This window comes from Ascaphus truei, chromosome 3 (genome assembly GCF_040206685.1).
Source record: "Ascaphus truei isolate aAscTru1 chromosome 3, aAscTru1.hap1, whole genome shotgun sequence".
NCBI lineage: Eukaryota > Metazoa > Chordata > Amphibia > Anura > Ascaphidae > Ascaphus > Ascaphus truei.
This window is the reverse complement of record NC_134485.1, coordinates 391,598,892-391,617,563: the sequence shown is the minus strand read 5'-3', so window position 1 is coordinate 391,617,563 and position 18,672 is coordinate 391,598,892. Positions and strand designations below refer to the sequence as shown.

General features: G+C 39.7%; 1 protein-coding gene across 4 annotated transcripts in view; it reads left to right on the top strand.

Moving 5' to 3' along the window:
• CNTN5 (contactin 5) overlaps positions 1-18,672 on the top strand; it is a 1,772,202-nt gene that overhangs the window by 1,562,244 nt on the left and 191,286 nt on the right. For all 4 annotated transcript variants that reach the window (XM_075592453.1, XM_075592451.1, XM_075592452.1 and 1 more), the window contains one exon: positions 7,113-7,233. In XM_075592453.1, coding sequence (XP_075448568.1) covers positions 7,113-7,233 — 121 coding nt within the window. The remainder of the gene's footprint in view (positions 1-7,112; positions 7,234-18,672) is intronic.

The following is an 18,672-nucleotide window of genomic DNA, read 5'->3' as shown; positions in this document are numbered from 1 at the left end:
TACCTACTCCAGTGTATGTAGGGATGTAGGCATGTAGGGAGAAGAGAGTGATAGGGGAGAGGAAGAGAGTAACATGGGAGGGGAAGAGAGTGGCATGGGGAGAAGAGAGTGATAGGGGAGGGGAATAGAGTAAAATGGATGGGGAAGAGAGTGACATGGGAAAGGAAGAGAGTGATAGGGGAGGGGAAGAGAGTGACATGGGAGGAGAGGAGAGTGACATGGGGGAGAACAGAGATATTTGGAGGGAAGAATAGAGAATAGAATAATATAGGGAAGAGATTAGTGATGAAGAGGGAAACGAGTGGCATAAGGGGGAGAAGAGAGTTGCATGGGATTGAGAAGTGACACAGGGGAGTGACGTGTGGGTTGGAAGGGACATGAAGGAGAGAGGTTTACATGGGGAGGAGTGTCACTACCTACTACAGTGTATCTACAGTATAGGTTCTTTAGGGGTTAACTGTAGCTCCAAAGCTCCTGCCGGTCCAGCCGCCTCTGGTGATTGCATCCCTAGTGGCAGAGGAGGCAACTAGCAGGAGACACAGGGAGCTTTAAATAGAGCTGCAGTCCTACAGCTGAGAGGAAGGGACTCACATGGGTTTAATCAGGGCAGGGACAGACTGTACTGGCGGGCAAGGGTAAATAACCACCCTGGCCGGTCAGATTTGAACAAATTTGGCCAGTCAGCAGCAGAGAGGAGAGAAGCTGTGTGCCACACTATTCATGGTGGCCAGAAGATGGCGCTGCAGAGCCCAGCATCACCTCTTTTTTTTTATTTTTTAAATCAGTTCATGTTGTATTAGGTAATACTTACTACCTTTTTTATTTTAAAATTCCACTATGTCTTAATGTCATTTTTAATGAGTTTTAATATACTGAGCATCTTTTGATTTTTTAGAAGTTTTTACTCCACCTCCCCAGCAGGGCAAGATCTTTGTAACACTTTCCTGGTTGTGATAATTTGTTGCTAATATTCCCAGCAGTTTGAGCTTGAAACTGTAACAATAGATAATGTTACCTTAGTAATATAAGAATGCATTGTAGCGGCCCAATTACACTGACTGAAGAAATGAGTGAAACGGAAGGCAGTCATCTAGTGATCCCTGGGAAACACGATTTTTCTGCTTGATCACCGTACAACCAATCGATCGGCAGCTTAGGTAAATAGTTTTCAATAAAAGGTAATATCTAAATGCTGCATATATTAAAACAAAAAAAAAATATATATATTTTTTTTAAGCTGATGGATTGTCTTTTGAATGGGAAATAAGTGTGTGTAAGTGTGTGTGTAACAGTGTGTCTAAATGTATGTATATGATGCATTGATGGTGTGTGTGTTTGTTTGATGCATAGACGTGGGCATGTGTGTGACGGGTTACACCTTTCTCCCCATATAATGTCCTATGGAATGGTTAAATACAATAAATATATATATATATTTCATATTCTAATAAGATATGTACTCATTTGAGGAAATGTGATAACCGCAGGGAGCTGTTATTGATAATAGGGAGTTGTAATTGATAATAGGGAGCTGTAATTGATAATAGGGAGTTGTAATTGATGATAGGAAGCTGTTATTGTTATATGCAACTAGTCAACATTACTGGTGTAGTAATTGGCATAGTATCAATAGAAGCTACCAAACCCTATTTAAGCATAGGAGTGACATGCTGGATCAGATTAGAGCAGAACGGAAAGAGAAAAGACTGTTGGTACAGTATGTAACTCTTCTTTTATATGCAAGCATTTTAATTATATGTATTCTCTGTCACTCCTATGCTTAAATAGGGTTTGGAGCTTCTATTGATACTATGCCAATTACTACACCAGTAATGTTGACTAGTTGCATATAAAAATAACAGCTTCCTATCATCAATTACAGCTCCCTATTATCAATTACAGCTCCCTATTATCAATTACAGCTCCCTATTATCAATTACAACTCCCTATTATCAATTACAGCTCCCTGCGGTTATCACATTTCCTCAAATGAGTACATATCTTATTAGAATATGAAATATTTGCGGTCATAGCATCTTACTTCACATACAGACTCCTCTTTAAATATAACCACAGCGCTTAGAAATATGTGCTAAAGTTCATGTAATCTTTTTTACAGATAATAATAATAAAAAAACAACTTGACAGTTTTAAACAGCTCAGGTCCAAAAATTAATTGCAGCTTAGATAACTGCTCAGGCCCATAATGTGTGTGTGTGTGTGTGTGTGTGTGTGGCGACATTTCAGGGTAAGAACCCCTTCCTCTGGCCCATTCCCTCAAGTCCAAAATGGACAAAAGGTTCTTCCTTAGACCCTTATAACTCCACTATATAGAGCACAACCAAAACACAAAATGCAATGAAATAGAATAAAGCAAAAGTTCAATGAGTCAAGATCCTAGTAGGAGAATACAATTCTCAAGAGTTACAAAGTCCAACCGTAAAGTCCTTAAGTCCCGTAAAGTCAGGGTCTGGATTATCCTCAATCTCTCTCTCTCCTGCTGTGTAGGTAATGCTCAGGGCCTGGGGATTCTCTCTTGGACCCTCTTGCTCTGTCCAGAACATATTGAATACCCCTTGAAGTCTCTTCAATATGCCCTTGTCACTTTCACTGCCTTCAGGGGTTGTGAGTCTTATGGTTTTAAACACCCCACAATCCCAGACCAGGTCACACACGGATAATCCCACTTTTTGACATAAACACAGAAAAAAAGCTACTGTATGTCGTTGTATCTTGACCCCAAAAGAACAAACTTAGAATTTAGAACTCAAATGAACCTTTTGTGTGCTGGATTGTTATCAGACTGAATAATAGACAGGCCCTATTGTCACAACTTCATTATTTGAAATATTTAATGAATTTTGACCGTGTTGTGGCTGATTCATAGATTTTTGGTGTGGAAGAAAAGGGCCAATCTCGTAATGCAAGGCAGACTCAGCACCAATGGTAGTGATCACACACAAAACACTCTTCTTTTAGATCTTATAGCTGTAAAATTACATTTTTTCTATTGTTTTATTTACATCTGCCTTGAAACTATTTTAACATTTCTAATCTACAGTATGTATTTTTTTATTTTTTTTCAACTGATCAAATAATATTTCATTTTTTTTAGGTTTCATATGGTCAGCATATTTAAACAAACATTCACTCTAAATAAATATATTTCTCAAAGCAATGTCACTTTTAACACATCATTAATTTTATATTTGATACTCCATGTTGAATTTGATATTACGCTGAAAAACGACAAATCATTCATAGAACATCACATGGGCATACAGTATTTAATAATGAAAGAAATCAAGTGGTATAATAGCCTATTTTAACTAGTATTTTGTGTCTGAGGAGAAATCAATTCTAACTCAAAAACAATTTGTTTGCATTAAAGCATAGCAAGCATTTGCAAAGCTAAATCTAAACAGTTAACTAGTAGAATTCCTTTATAATTACACCCTTGCTATATTGAGCTGGTATTAATAGCTAGTGTTAAAAAAATAATTGACAAAACAATCTGAGCGTGTGATATTTCTTTTTTTGTCATTAGGACCAGTCAATCATCAATAAGAACTTCAGCTGAATACATACTGTATACACACATCAAATGTGCGAAATACCACTGCATTTTAATTGTGTTGTCATCATTGACATGCTCAACAGCTGTTGAGTGTCTAGAAAAATATAATATTAGTTACTGTAACTACAGTACCAAGGAGTCACCCATTGTAGAACTAATCTGGCTATAACTGTAGAAATAGTGCAGGGTTTTTTGGCAGCACTGCTTCTCAACCGAGACAAACTGAACACTAATCACAGTGCCAGCACATTCTAAAAATGTTTACATACTGTACAGTACATACAAACCTGCACATGCCATTTTTATGGGACCGAAACATAAACACTTTACAACACTTTGATGGATCCTTTTGATATTGCCCTAGTTCAAGTTTAGAGATTAAAGGCTGCATTTAAAGTATATAGAAACTATACTAATTCTGCACATCATTACAACACAGCATTTCAGAGCAGTATATAACTCAGTGCACACGTCCCCCGAGAGTGCCATGGTTAAAAAGAATGACTAGGCTTGAGTTACTTGGAAAGTGTGCTTTGAGAATTCGGTGCCAAGCAATCTCTGAACTAAGGTATTGATGTTCTTTGATAAATATGTGGATTTAATGGAAAGTAAGTGACTTTTGCACCCAGTGTTATTTCTCAAAATATTTCCAGCTGGGCTCCCAGGAGGGGGCCAAATAAAGTCATTTCTCCTGTGTGCCAAAATATGAATTCAATCTGGTCTTCATCACACAGCACAAAAAAATAACATGTACAGGTGAAAGTGACAGATAGGATAGATAATGAATCTTAGAGAGGTGCCATTTCTGGTTTTGTAAATACGAGATTAATTTATGTAAAAAAACATTCTTAATCCGTAAACAACAAACAATGTTGTTAGTTACATGTCTTTACTTACTAAAAGGTGAATGTGTTTATACGAAGTCAAACTGCAGTGACTGAATACCTAATTATAGAGGATGTGACAAAAATGGCATCATTTTTGAAATAGCCTTTTCCGGTAATTATTATATAGACATGTCAGAAATCCCAGAAAATTTGTAATAATTGGTACTAATGTCACCCGTTATTCAACCCATAAGACATGCATTCACAGGAAGCACTGTAATGTTCTTGTCTAATCTCATCGGCATTCCCTCTTTTTAGCTCAAACATACTGTAAGTGATTGCTGAAAAATTATATGTATGTGACATTTTATGTTGCATATTTGTTTTCTTAGCATTTGTACTGAAAGCATTTCATTCATTCATTTGTACTGAAAGCAAACAATTAACTAGCCATCTGTGACCCCAATTCAACATAGTGTTCTGGAAGATTTTAGCACCCTTCATTAACAAGGCTTCACTTTTTGCAAGCAGCTTTAAGGCATATTAAATAGGGGTTATGGGTCAGATTCAATGAAATCTAAAGGTGCATTTAATTACTGAAAAAGAAAGGGAAGAACTCTATTGAAAATATCACGGGGAGAAGACGCTGTGAAGAGGGGAGTGAGAAAGTGTTTGGAAAATGCAAATCTATATGCAAATGAGGATTTTTTTTTTGCCAAAATAAGTATGTACATGCTATTCAATAAGCTTCAAAGAGTGATTATCATGGAACCAACTGAGATATTTATCTTACATTTTCATCATCTCGCTTACACTGGAAAATTGCCAGGTGAAGCTGTGGTTTTCTACTTTTTTAGAACTGCAGAACCATTTGACAATGGATTACGTGTTTACAAATCCCCAGGCACCATATCTTATGTACGTAAGACGAGCCACTGATTGCACCACCTGTGCTGAAGCTCAGATATCCTTAAAAACAGCCCTGTTGGAGGGGGGGGGGGGGAAAGGTCTTCAGGAGCGGAGTTGAGCACCCATGCAGTATAGCCTTTATTAATCTTAATTTAACCTGAATTATGGACAAATATACCAGTAAGAAGTCGTCCCGCTCCCCACCCACCACACATTTCTCAGAGGATCCCCACTCACTTATTTACAGACAATTGGAACCACAACAGCAACGCTGTCACTTAAAAGGACAAGGGAGAAATCACAAAGAGCATAATAAACTCTCCAATACCTGTGTGTACCTCCGTGCTTGGGGAAATGTCTCTCGGCATTCATAAACCCAATGATTTTATTTCGATAACTTTACTCTGGAGATATGTCAGTGATTTTTTTTTTTTCAGATAACTTCACTATCTGGAGATAATTAGCACTCCCAGGAGTATGCAAAGAAGCAGATTACAACACGTCCGAAATATAGATAATTATTAAATTAGGTTAAAAAAAATAATGGAAATGTATCACAGAGAAGCTATACATTTTAATGAACATGAAACAATGTTAATGGACTTGAGTGAACCTGGCCCTATCTTTCAAGAAGCAAGTGAAGCCTTTTGTAATTGCTTTTAATTCCTACCTATTCAAAGATTTGAATTCAGGATTGGACACTTAAATTACCACTGAAAATCTCTGGATTGGTGTTATTGCCATTTAGAGAAAAACACCCTATATATCAGTCGGGTTGGATTAACATTTAGCACAGTACCTAATTAAGCTTACTTATTTTGATGTTTAAAAATATATAGATTTAAAACACATTGCAATGCTCAGAAATTGTGTACAAAAGTCCAATCCCAACACACACAGATTTTTTTTTTAATAAATTTAAAACAGGGACATGGATGGCTTCCTGAATTATCCATCAATCACTGATGGAAGGAAGTCTCCAATGGCTAGTTTTGCCAGCCTGTATATGAACAAATATTCTCAATGGGTTTCTGAATTACAAGAAGAATGAAACTAGGAAGAGCCTGGCAGTCATTTTATTTAAAGAATTCTCAAAGGTATTTTTTTGCATTTAGTAACAAAATCCGTTACAGCATAATTTATATAAAAAGTTAAATTAAAAAATAAACAGTGTAGATATCATGGGTCACTTTTACTACCTAACAAGGTGAAAACAAATGCCATGCTATCATTCCTACATTGGGTGTTTTCATTAAATTGGGATAGTGCTGATCAGGGCACTAACACGAGGAAATTCCTTTTGACGTTTATAGTTGTTTCTATGCTATTGTGCCTTGATTTGCATTATCACAGTTCAATGAATAACCTCCACTGTATGTGTTTATCAAGTATCTAATCTACCATCTGCTATTGCATCAAGTAAACCTTCCTTTATATAATTAGCTTCTACATTTTCGGATGCTTGATGTTAACAAAGATTATATTCAAATTATTCTGCCTAATGTTCCTAAAGCCCCCAAAATGTGGGTCCAAAAAGCATATGACAAATGTATGAAGTGTCCATGGCTTGGAAAGTGATTGTTGAGACTATAGGATGTGATTATTATGCCACGAGCTGTCATGCCTTCCATCTCTGGTGGTCCTAGTTTATTGCAGGTTACAGTGAGCAAAAGTTTGTTAGCTGTTTTGTGGATTACTGTTGCAATGCTTCTCTGTTGCCTTAGCAATATGGCTCTGTAGACCATTGTGCTTTCATAGATCTATAACATTTTAAACTGGCAATTCCTTTTTTTTTCTAGCAAGCATCCTCTGCAGATTTAATGATTAGGAACATTCTTCTGATGCATGCTGGGAGATATGGCTGCAGGGTGCAGACCACAGCTGACAGTGTATCCGATGATGCAGAACTTCTTGTTAGGGGTGAGTATATAAACATAACTCATTGCATAGGTACATGGGTGTTTCTTATGTGTCCATTACAGGGGCTTTGGAATGCATGGACTTGAAGTAATTGAGTGATGAAGTGTATTAATAATTATCGTGCAATACATCTTAAACTGTTATAGCGTGTAATGAATATTACGAATATTATACACATTATCTTTCTGATGTAGATAATTTTTAATGCCTATTTGCGAGTCTACAAACCTCACTTGATCTCTCCAGCACTGAATGGGCTAGTTGCTCTTAACCAGTCTTTCCATACAGTAGTAACGTTGAGATTTATATGCAGACATAAATAGGACATGTGTAAATGCAGGATATTCATATAGTTTTCCATACGGCATACTTGAACACTAAGCTGAAGCAAATTGACATTTACCTCTTCAATGCTGGAGTGTCCTCCAAAGCTGTGATTACTTTGATTTATGAGTCTAAGGGCCAGACTCTCAAAGCTCCTCGCAATGTGATGTTACCTAACACAGCAACAGCCATTTTTTTTACCGGAGGTTAATGCGTACCCACAAAGCTAAATATATGCAAAAATAACGCCTGTTATTTATCTCATTAGCATTGGCTTAAAGTCACGTTATGTTAGCACAACATTGCATTAACTTCCAATAAAGTGGCATGAATCCTATCCAGATTCTGGTCAGGATGGGAGTAATGCCACTTTTAGGTATGACTTACTGTAACTAACACTGCATTAACCTTAACATGTGTTTGTGGATATACACTCTTAGGGGAAACACTTATTAGTTCTTTAGGTTTTCCCATCTAATACTATTTAGAGGTTTTAGTGTCAGGGACTGTTTTAGCCTATATGTTTATGGATGTGACACTTTAAATAAAATGTATATGTTTATACTATATTGGAGTACTGTATACTTGAGTTCTATATGGGACACTTTTTTCTCTTTTTTCTTTCCACAAAATTTGGTTCCAAGCACCGTTAGTGGCTGTTATATATGAGCTTACTCACTAACTATAGTACTCTTGCCCATTCAATCTGTAGCAGGCATTTTTCTTATATAGGGTGGGGGATATTGAGGAGGTGGGATTGAGTGAGATGGGGGGCATTGAGTGATAGTGGAGGAGAGTGTAAGAAGAGAGAAAGGGAAGGCAAGATGGGGGGGAAGAGTAAAAGAGGTGGAGGTGAGGTGGTGTGGTGGAGTGAGGAAGAGTGAGGGGGGGTGAGTGAGAAAGAGGGGGAAGAGCGTAACAATGCTGCCATAAAATTATGTTCACATTCAGTAACCTCAAAACTGATAGCTAAATATCAACAGCAATAGCATAAAATAAAGAGAATTACCCGCTATCTCTACTTTACTTTATTATTATATATTTTTGTGTATATCTTGCATCATTATGGATAGTGGTTTACTTATACAGTAACTCTTGCATTTCCTCATTTCTAATTCTGACTAATTTATTGTCCACCATATCAACTACAGACTTAAGAATCAATTAGGTTTAGAACTACAATCTAGCATGCATTGTGAATGGCAGATTTTTGAATTATACAGTCACTAGGGCTTTTAAAAATTAGTCCTGATTTCTTTTTTACACTGTCAGAAAAGGAAAAACCCTGTACTGTACATCATTAATTGAAAAAATATCAGACTACGTATACAGCATTAAAAATCTTGCTACTAAAAATCAGTCAATAAAGATATGTTTTTTTTCAGCACTGTAACAGAGACTTATCACTGAGAGAAACTACCCCTAAATCCAGCAGGGATCCGGTTAATTGCAGACAGGCAATTAACTAAACTCCACCTGGCCACATTAGAGCTCTAAGAAAAGCCTCCTGATGGAAACAGAAGAGATTTCATGAGTTCACAATTGGGCTGACACAGGAAAGCAGAGACACCAGCACACAGACACTGTCTTGAGCACAAAGGTGTGCTGAGATCAGACACCCAGAGACCTATATTTCCTTGACACAGATGACCCAGGAACCTGCCAGAGACTGAAATGGATGGAAGGGGGAGGGGAATGAAACAGATAAACTAAATAGAATAGAAGAGGATACAAGGGGTTATGGAGGTAGAATAGGGGAAAGTGCGAGTTTGACAAGCAGTGAGACACCAACAGTACATAGAGATAATACTAGAAAACTTCTAAAGACTAAACCAAGTTGACGCAGATACTGTAAGATAATAGTACAGGCTAAAAAAAACTTAAATGCATGCTTGCTAATGCAAGAAGCCTGACAGATAAAATGGGGAGCTTGAATTAATAGCTGCAAGGGAGCGGTATGATATCATAGGCATTACTGAAACATGGTGGGATGAAACTCATGACTGGACAGTTAATTTAGAGGGTTATTCCCTTTTTCGGAAGGATCGAACAAATAGAAGGGGAGATGGAGTATGATTATATGTTAAACCGGATCTAAAGCCTATAATAAGGGAAGATGTTTATGAAGGGAATGATGAAAATGTAGAGACCTTGTGGATAGAAATTAGCAGTGGAGGTAAAAGTATAAAGAAAATGTTTGTGGGAATATGCTATAAACCACCAAATATCTGTGAGATTGAGGAAGCGAAAATACTTTTGCAATTGGAGAAGGCATCAAAACTAGGACATGTTTGCATAATGGGGGATTTTAATTATCCAGACATATACTGGGGCAATGAGATTAGCATTACAACCAAAGGAAACAGGTTTTGGGGGGTTCTTAAAGACAATTATATGACCCAAATTATTGAGGAACCAACCAGGAGAGGGGCAGTACTGGATTTGGTAATATCAAACAATGTAAACGTAATACCCAAATGTTCCAGGACTTGAATATTTGTTAACAGTGATCATAACATGGTCTAATTTGAAATAAATGATCAAAAAGCAGATTACTTGGGTTCAACAAAGACCTTAAACTTTAGAAAGGCAGATTTTAATAAACTGAGGTCTAATCTACAAGTAATACACTGAGATTATGTTTTTGCAGGGAAAATGTAGAAGATAAATGGGCAGTCTTTAAAACATTGTTAGAAAAGCACATTTATCAGTGTATACCATTGGGAAATAAGTATAAAAGAAATGTCAAAAACAATCTGGCTAAATAAACAGGTAGGGAAGGAAATGGACAAGAAGAGGAAGGTGTTTAGATTCTTTAAGTCAGAAGGAAGGGCAATCAAATTAGCAAAAATGGATAATGTAAAAAGGATTGCACTAGAAAGTAAGATCAACCCTAAGAAGTTCTTTAAATACCTTAATAACAAAAAAAAATACAAGATTGGCATAGAGCAAATGTGGTGCTTATATTTAAAAAGGGAGCTTGATCACAACCGGGGAATTACAGACCTGTAAGCCTGACTTCAATAGTGGGGAAACTACTTGAAGGTTTAATACGGGATAATATTCAGGAATACCTAATGGAAAACAAAATTATTAGTAATAGTCAGCATGGATTTAAGAAGGATAGATCATGCCAAACTAACCTTATTTGTTTCTTTGAGGAGGTAAGTAGAAATTTAGACCAAGGCAATGCAGTTGATGTGGTCTACTTAGATTTTACAAAGGCTTTTGATACGGTTTCACACAAGAAGTTGGTGTACAAAATAAAGAAAATTGGACTTGGTAATAATATATGGACCTGGAATGAAAACTGGTTAAAAGACAGACAACAGAGGGTTGTCATTAATGGAACTTTTTCAGGTTGGGCTAAAGTCGTGAGTGGAGTACTTCAGGGATCGGTACTGGGACCCCTGATTTTTAACTTGTTTATTAATTTCTTTGAGGTTGGCATTGAGAGCAAAGTCTCCATCTTTGCTGATGATACTACATTTTGTAAGGTAGAATCAGAGCAGGATGTAATGTCTCTTCAGAAGGATTTGGAGAGACTGGAAACGTGGGCAGGTAAATGGCAGATGAGGTTTAATACAGATAAATGTAAGGTTATGTATTTGGGATGCAAGAATAAACAGGTGACTTACAAATTAAATGGGGATAAATTGGGGGAATCCTTGATGAGAAGGATTTAGGAGTCCTTGTAGACAGCAGGCTTAGTAATAGTGCCCAAAGTCATGCAGTAGTTGCAAAGGCAAACAAGATCGTATCTTGCATTAAACGGGCAATTGATGGAAGGGAAGTAAACATAATTATGCCCCTTTACAAAGCATTAGTAAGACCACACCTTGAATATGGAGTACAATTTTGGGCACCACTCCTTAGAAAAGACATTATGGAACTAGAGAGAGCGTAGAGAAGAGCCACCACATTAATAAAGGGGATAGACAATCTAACTTAAGAAGAGAGGCTAGCTAAATTAGATTTATTTACATTAGAAAAGAGGCGTCTAAGAGGGGATATGATAACTAAATACAAATATATTCGGGGACAATTCAAGAAGCTTTCAAAAGAACTATTCATCCCACGGGCAGTACAAAAGACTCAGGGCCATCCCTTAAGGTTGGAGGAAAGGAGATTTCACCAGTAACAAAGGAAAGGGTTCTTTACAGTAAGGGCAGTTAAAATGTGGAATTCATTACCCATGGAGACTGTGATGGCGGATACAATAGATTTCTTTAAAAAAAGGTTGGACATCTTTTTAGAAAGTAAAGGTATACAGGGATATACCAAATAAGTATACATGGGAAGGATGTTGATCCAGGTATTAATCCGATTGCCAATTCTTGGAGTCCGGAAGGAATTTATTTTCCCCTTATGAGATATCATTGGATATATGTTTTTTTTGTTTGCCTTCCTCTGGATCAATAAGTAGTATTTATATAGGATAAAGTATCTGTTGTCTAAATTTAGCCTAGGTTGAACTTGATGGCCGTACGTCATTTTTCAATCTCATCTACTATGTAACTATGTAACTATGACATAGAGGGCCACCTGCTTAAGGTACCTACTGAGACTTAGGGGTGACAGCCTGGTAATGGGAATATCCCTCCTGTCATGCAGATAGTGTCTGGGGAAGTAAGTTAGCCCTTACAAAGGGATAGGGGTTTCTTATTTTGTTGTTTTTGTATGTTTTGCCTGGATAAAGGAACAGGCTCAATAAAGCCAAGATATAATTGCACCCAAATAGGTCTCCATTATATGTACCTCTGCCCACATCTCTTACATATGGGGTAAGTAGTGGGATGAGAGGTGGCCCTTGAAATTTAAAGGGGCCCCGGAGATTCTGTGACATTTGTTGTGCTTTTGCCTGCATACAGTTCCTGCAAACAGAAAAGAAAAAAAGGGAGCACAGGGTGAACAATATGATATATGGCTCCTTTTCAGGAAATCTGCAAATTGTGTGGTGAATAACACATTGACGACACAAAAAGATCAATTATATCTAATACTGTGTTCAAAACTTAGTGCTCAAGGGGTTAAATGTCCCAGTCAAAACACTGATGTTGGTAATGGAAACCGGACAAGGATGCGTTTTGCCGTCACTTAGGCTTCGTCAGGCTCAATGGTAATCCTGTAGTCTTCCTGTTCTAATTAGTCTAATTAGTCTAATCATAGACTACCCTTTGAAATAGAAGAGGAAGATCACAGGATTACCATTGAGCCTGACAAATTCTAAGTGTAGGCGAAATGCGTTGCTCTTCTTTTGACCGCAAGAGGCCTCCGTAGGCACCCGTCAAGCTGATGACACAGACATGTATCCGGACACGGAAGTGGGGACCCAACCTGTTTCGAACGCCCACATGGACCCTGCTGTTGCCGACGCGGCCGCTCTTTATGTAAGTGTAGATCTATATTATTTATGTAATAAATTGTATCTATTCTACTGAATTTAGTTGTCTCTGCACCTACCTACTCTGAGGGGAGGACCACTGATTGGAACTGCCCACACTAACAACACCATATTGAGGGGCTAAAGAAAAGATACCTTTGAAAGTTGCGGCACTCACACAGGTGGTCGACAAATCACCAAAAAATCTACTCGCCACCTAGTACCACACGTGTGCTGCTTGGGCCAATAGGAGCTCGCCACGATGTTAAATTCTCTCGCCCGGGGCGTGCAAATATATAGGTTTGTCGAACACGGTATATATATATATATATATTGTGACAAACGGCTTACTCCGGGGCTCCGCCGTCTGTCCGGGACTGTTAGAACACGGTCGTTTAGGGTACGTTAAATGATGAGACGTCACGTACTGTTCCTTTAAACAGGCTAGGCCTGGTTTATTTAGTCCCAGGCATTGAGACTGCCACAGTGCAAACAGAAAACAAAGCCAAACAAAAAGCTGCTCATCAGAGCGATAACTTAAACTTAGATATCCCTGACTCAGAGTTGGAAGTGGCTTGTCCACTTCCACCAACAAAATAAGTACCTTTGCAGTCTTAGACAAATGAACAGAATGATTGAACCTGTTTGGGGAAGAGGCTTCCCCCTCTGTAGTTCAGCAGCCTTCCAGCCTCCAGGCTCTTGGGGAGAGGGGGAGAGGAAACAGGAAACAGGTCTTATATACCTGATCTCTAATCAGCATGACAGGTGACAGAAAACAGGCAGCAGACAAACTGTGGAATGGAGTGCATGTACCACGAGGCTGCCTTGTTCAGCCTAGACAGGATAGAAACTGTTCAGTATCCTGGGAGCCCTGTATATGGAATTTATTACCATCCCCTGGTTTCTGTCACAATATATATATATATATATATATATATATATATATATATATATATATATATATATACATATACATATACATATACATATAAGGTATATATACCTTTTTATTTGGACTAACAATTTATGTCATAGGACAAGCACTCAAGAGTTTTCCTCTCTTCTTCAAGCCGGCAATACTGATATACAAAGGTTTCTACAACTTAGACAGGGACTGGGGGGAAAAAAAGGAAGAATAAAGAATTTCAGGCACTGGAAGGGTGTTAAAACTGAGATAAGGTAGGTGAGAATAAGGGATGTGGGAGGGGGCCTGTACATCCACAGCAGCACAGAGGGGGAAGATGATGCTGGGAGTGGGTGGGTGGGGGGGAGGTATGGGATGGCACAATGGCAGGGAGGACCATCACAACAAATTATGAACGTGTCGAAACACGTAGAGTTGGTGACGTCATCGCGTGTGGGTGCGTGCACATGGAGTCCTGGGCGTCCTAGTGTTCCAGTCAGCCGAATATCAATGCTGGTAACTGATCCATGCAGGAGCAGAGGACGCGGAGGCACTGAGAGTTCTAGCGATCTGGCGCCAGCTTGTGACAGGAGTTGGTTGCTGAGCTGATCAGGTGCAATTTGCCTCTCTTGGACTCCCCCACCCCTGTAGATGACTTCACACAGATTTCTCTCCCATGTCTCCCAAAGTCTGCCCACCAGCTGGGTTTCTAGCGAAAACAGAGAAACAGCTGCAATAGCACTTCCCATTGTCAGGAGGAAAAATACACCTCATACCGCCAAAATGGAGGACAAGATGGGCCGTTCCTGTAATGAACCGACCCCACGGAAGAGTGGCCCTTCTGGCCCTATGAGGATACGGATAAGGATAAAGTTCTCTCTTATTGAGAACCTGAAAAGAGTCACACCCACAAAACAGCCTGTGAATGGTGGAGGTGCCTGAACTCAGTACGCACTGAAAAGACCGCTCTCTATGATGATGAATGTGATCGGCAGGAGAAGGAATGGGAGCAGCAGAACACTGAATATCTTTGCCAGCTAACGCAACTTCAAGAAAAGCCTGGTGGATACAGTGAAACTGCTGAAGTTTCAAATAAAGAGGGAGGTCTGTAAGGATCCGTCATTTGTGCCCTCCCGGCGTGCTTCCTACCTGCCGAATCCTGCGATCGGGTCTCCTGCCTCTTCTGCATCCTGCAGCACATCTCGCGGACCATCGAATGCCAGCATTCATTCTAGGGGCGTGCGCAAACTGTACTTGGCACTAAATGCCGGTCCCACAGGTGCCGCCTTCAGGCTTCGCTCACGCAGTGATGTCATTGCTGTACAGCGTGCACCCGCCATGCGCGGCACCTGCGCACGTGTGCAGAAGCTTCCTCGCTCCTCTGTCTAAAGGTATACACCTGTGCTGTCTCCTTCAGCCAACCATAGCCAGGCATACTCCTGAGTATGCTCCCAGCTCATTGGACTGTTCTGCCTTAAATGCTCAGCCTGCCCTCTGGCACATTGGCTGAGCATAACCTTGTTTATGTGCTAAATTGGAATCTATGGAAAAGATGGCGAGAGAAAACTTTTTGTGGAAATGCTCTGTTACTGCCACCAAACAGTCTGCCTACAAAAAAAGAATCGCCCGACGCAGGGGAAAACTCATGATCAGGCGGTTAGTAGAAAGACTGTAGTTGGGAAAAAGTCCTCCTCAAGCGACTGAGGAGTGCTGATCTCAAGCCGCTTTTGGAGGAGACACTAATAACCTAGAGAAAGAGCTCCAATCCTAGCGGCACTGAGGGTTCTTGTACTCCATCCACTCTCATTTGAGCCGCAGAGATACAGACGAGACAACGAGTATTCTAAAGCTTGCCTTAAACTAGCCCGGTTACATGCTGGGTACATGCTGGGTGTAACCTGGCTAGTTTAAGGCAAGTTTAAGGCATTTCTGCATTGACTAATGACCCATCGGATTAACACAGCAGGGGTCCCTGGCAGTCCCATTCAGTTTGAATGGGACTGCCAGGGACCCCCGCTGTTAATCTGATGGGCATTAGTCAATGCAGAAATGCCTTAAACTTGCCTTAAACTAGACCAAGCATGTACCTGGGTCTTTTTGGCGATTGCCACTGGTTTGTGTTAGAATAACAGTCGACACTACAGTATCTTGCGTGAGAGTGGAAGGATGGGCTTCGGCTGTGGTAAGCCCAAGCTTCCCAAAAACAGGGGAGGTTTGGAACAGGGACTTATCATGTTTGACAGAAACAGCCTCTAAATCCAGCAGAGAGCTGGTTAATTGCAGACAGGCAACTAACTAGACACCACCTGGCAACATTAGAACTCTAGAAAAGTCTCCTGTATGAACCCAGAGAGGGATTCCTGAGTTCACAATTGGGCTGACACAGGAAAGCAGAGAAGCCTGCACACAGACACGGTCTTGAGCACAAAGGTATGCTGAGATCAAGACACCCAGACACCCAGAGACCTATTTTTCCTGGACAAGAGGACCCAGGAACCTGCCAGAGACTGAAATGGGGGGCCACCTGCTTAAGGTACCTCCTGAGACTTAGGGGCGATAGACTGGTAAAGGGAATATCCCTCTAGTCCTGCAGATAATGTCTGGGGAAGTAAGTTAGCCCTTATAAAGGGATAGGGGTTTGTTATTTTGTTGTTTTTGTATGTTTTGCCTGATAAAGGAACAGCCTCAATAAAGCTAAGATATAATTGCACCCAAATCGGTCTCCATTATATGTACCTCTGCACACATCTCTTACAAGCACACAAACAATTTTTACCTTCATAAATAAATACCAGAGACATTTGTTTTCAGGTTTAATCAGCAACACTGAATCATTAACATTTTTAGATTGATTATGTTAATGGATGATGCCATTAATCACAGAGCAGAGTGGCAAGAATCCTATCTTAGAATTAAATGTTTTGTTCCATTTTGTTTAAAGTTTTGATCATTATTCCCTAGATGGCAACAACAGGAACAGAAGAGTTATTAATAAACTTTACTTGAAGAGGAAAATCAATTTTGCTGAAGATAATCTGTCACCTGCACTTTATCTGTGCTTTATAAGCTACATATTTATCACCCATAGTGCAAGGAATGTTCAACCAAGTTACTCTAGAAAAAGAAGTGTAGGTCAAAGAGCATTGATTACACTTGGAAAAATACAGTCTAACCCGTTCGAGTTCATCCATCATATAATCAGTCTCATCATTCAATCAAAACTGTTCCCCCTGTCCAATACTAAATATACCACCAAAGGTAGTCTGCAGAAGTCTGCCTTGCACATACAGTACTTTTACTTACCAACCTTATAATATCAATATTGTTTCAATGTTCTTTAATAATTTCAGTATAATTGCTAAAAAAAAAAAAAAAACTGTAGACACATTTGAAACGCTGAAAATAATCCTTCTACACATTCCCAGTGTGCTGATGGACCAGTCAACGAAACCGCCAGTCAACACAACGTGATTAATTTGAATATCAAAGCAAATAAAATTGTTTCTCTACCAGTTCTCTATCACCGATGCGGTGTTGCGTATTCATTCCCAAGCTAGTTAAGTTCATGTTTTATGGAATATTCCTATTTGTGTATCTTGGATGTTAAGATGTTTAAAGGCTTACATATTTAACGCCTGATACTAAATGAACTGTTTGTTATTTCCTATATATGTGTAAATGTGCTATGGATATGCTTAGGAGGGTAATTGGCATTTACTTCAGCAATATATATATATATATATATATATATATATATATATATATATATATAGGAACCATGTTGAATGGTTTTGAAGCAAAAGGTGGCACTGTGTGCTCATTTGCATGTCATTTCCCAGAATCCCTTGCTGCAGTGGAAGTGCTGTGTGCTGGGTGACAGGCGGGGTTGCAGACCTGTCTAAGACATGCAAATGAGCATACAGTAATATTTCAATTTGCTATAAACTACCGACACACTTTATTAAAGTGTGGCCGGTACCGCAAGCCGGGAGATTTCCCGGCTTGCTAGTGGCCGCCCCTCGGCGTGCCGCGCGTCATAGACGTGCGGTCACGCGTCTTCGGGAGCCTGCGCCCCCTGCACGCGCGTCCAGGGGCTCCCCGAGGGAGCCCTGGTGTCCCGCGATCGCGGGACGGCGGCAGGGGGTTCCGGGGGACCCGGCGGACCCGGCAGCGGTAGGGAGAGCGCCCCGATCGGAGGGCGCTCTTCCGCTGCTTCGGCGCGCGCCCGTCACCCTCGGGCGCGCGCCAGGCTACTGCTGCGGCCAAGAACGGGCAAATGCTCGAATAAACTTGGCTGCAGCAGTATGCTTTGCTGTGGAGGATTTTTGTCACTTTTTTTTTTACCCACCATAACTTACGTATATATTATTTCCTTGTTTAAACTGTATTTAAGATTTGTATGTCTAGTTATCATGTATTTATAGAACAACAATTGCACCTATGGTTTTCTGCATTTGTTTATTTTCTTCTTTTGTTTTAATTTGCAATATTTATTCACAAAGGAGAGACATCTACTAAATTAAAAAAAAAATCTGTGTGTGCTGTGCACGCGCATAGTAAGTGAAACTTCTTTGACTTTTGTCACAGAAATTGTATTTGTGTTGGTGTTGGTGATGTTTTAATTAAAAATCAAAATACAATCTCAATGACAAAACGCAAATAAATTTGACTTAGAATGCGCGTGCTCGGCACACATCCCCTGTATTAGCTATTTGCACTGTGTGAATTCCTCGTGTGACAGAGTGTGCGTGTGACAGAGTGTGCGTGTGACTGTGAGTGTGCGTGTGACTGTAAATGTGCGTGTGACTGTGAGTGTGCATGTGAGTGT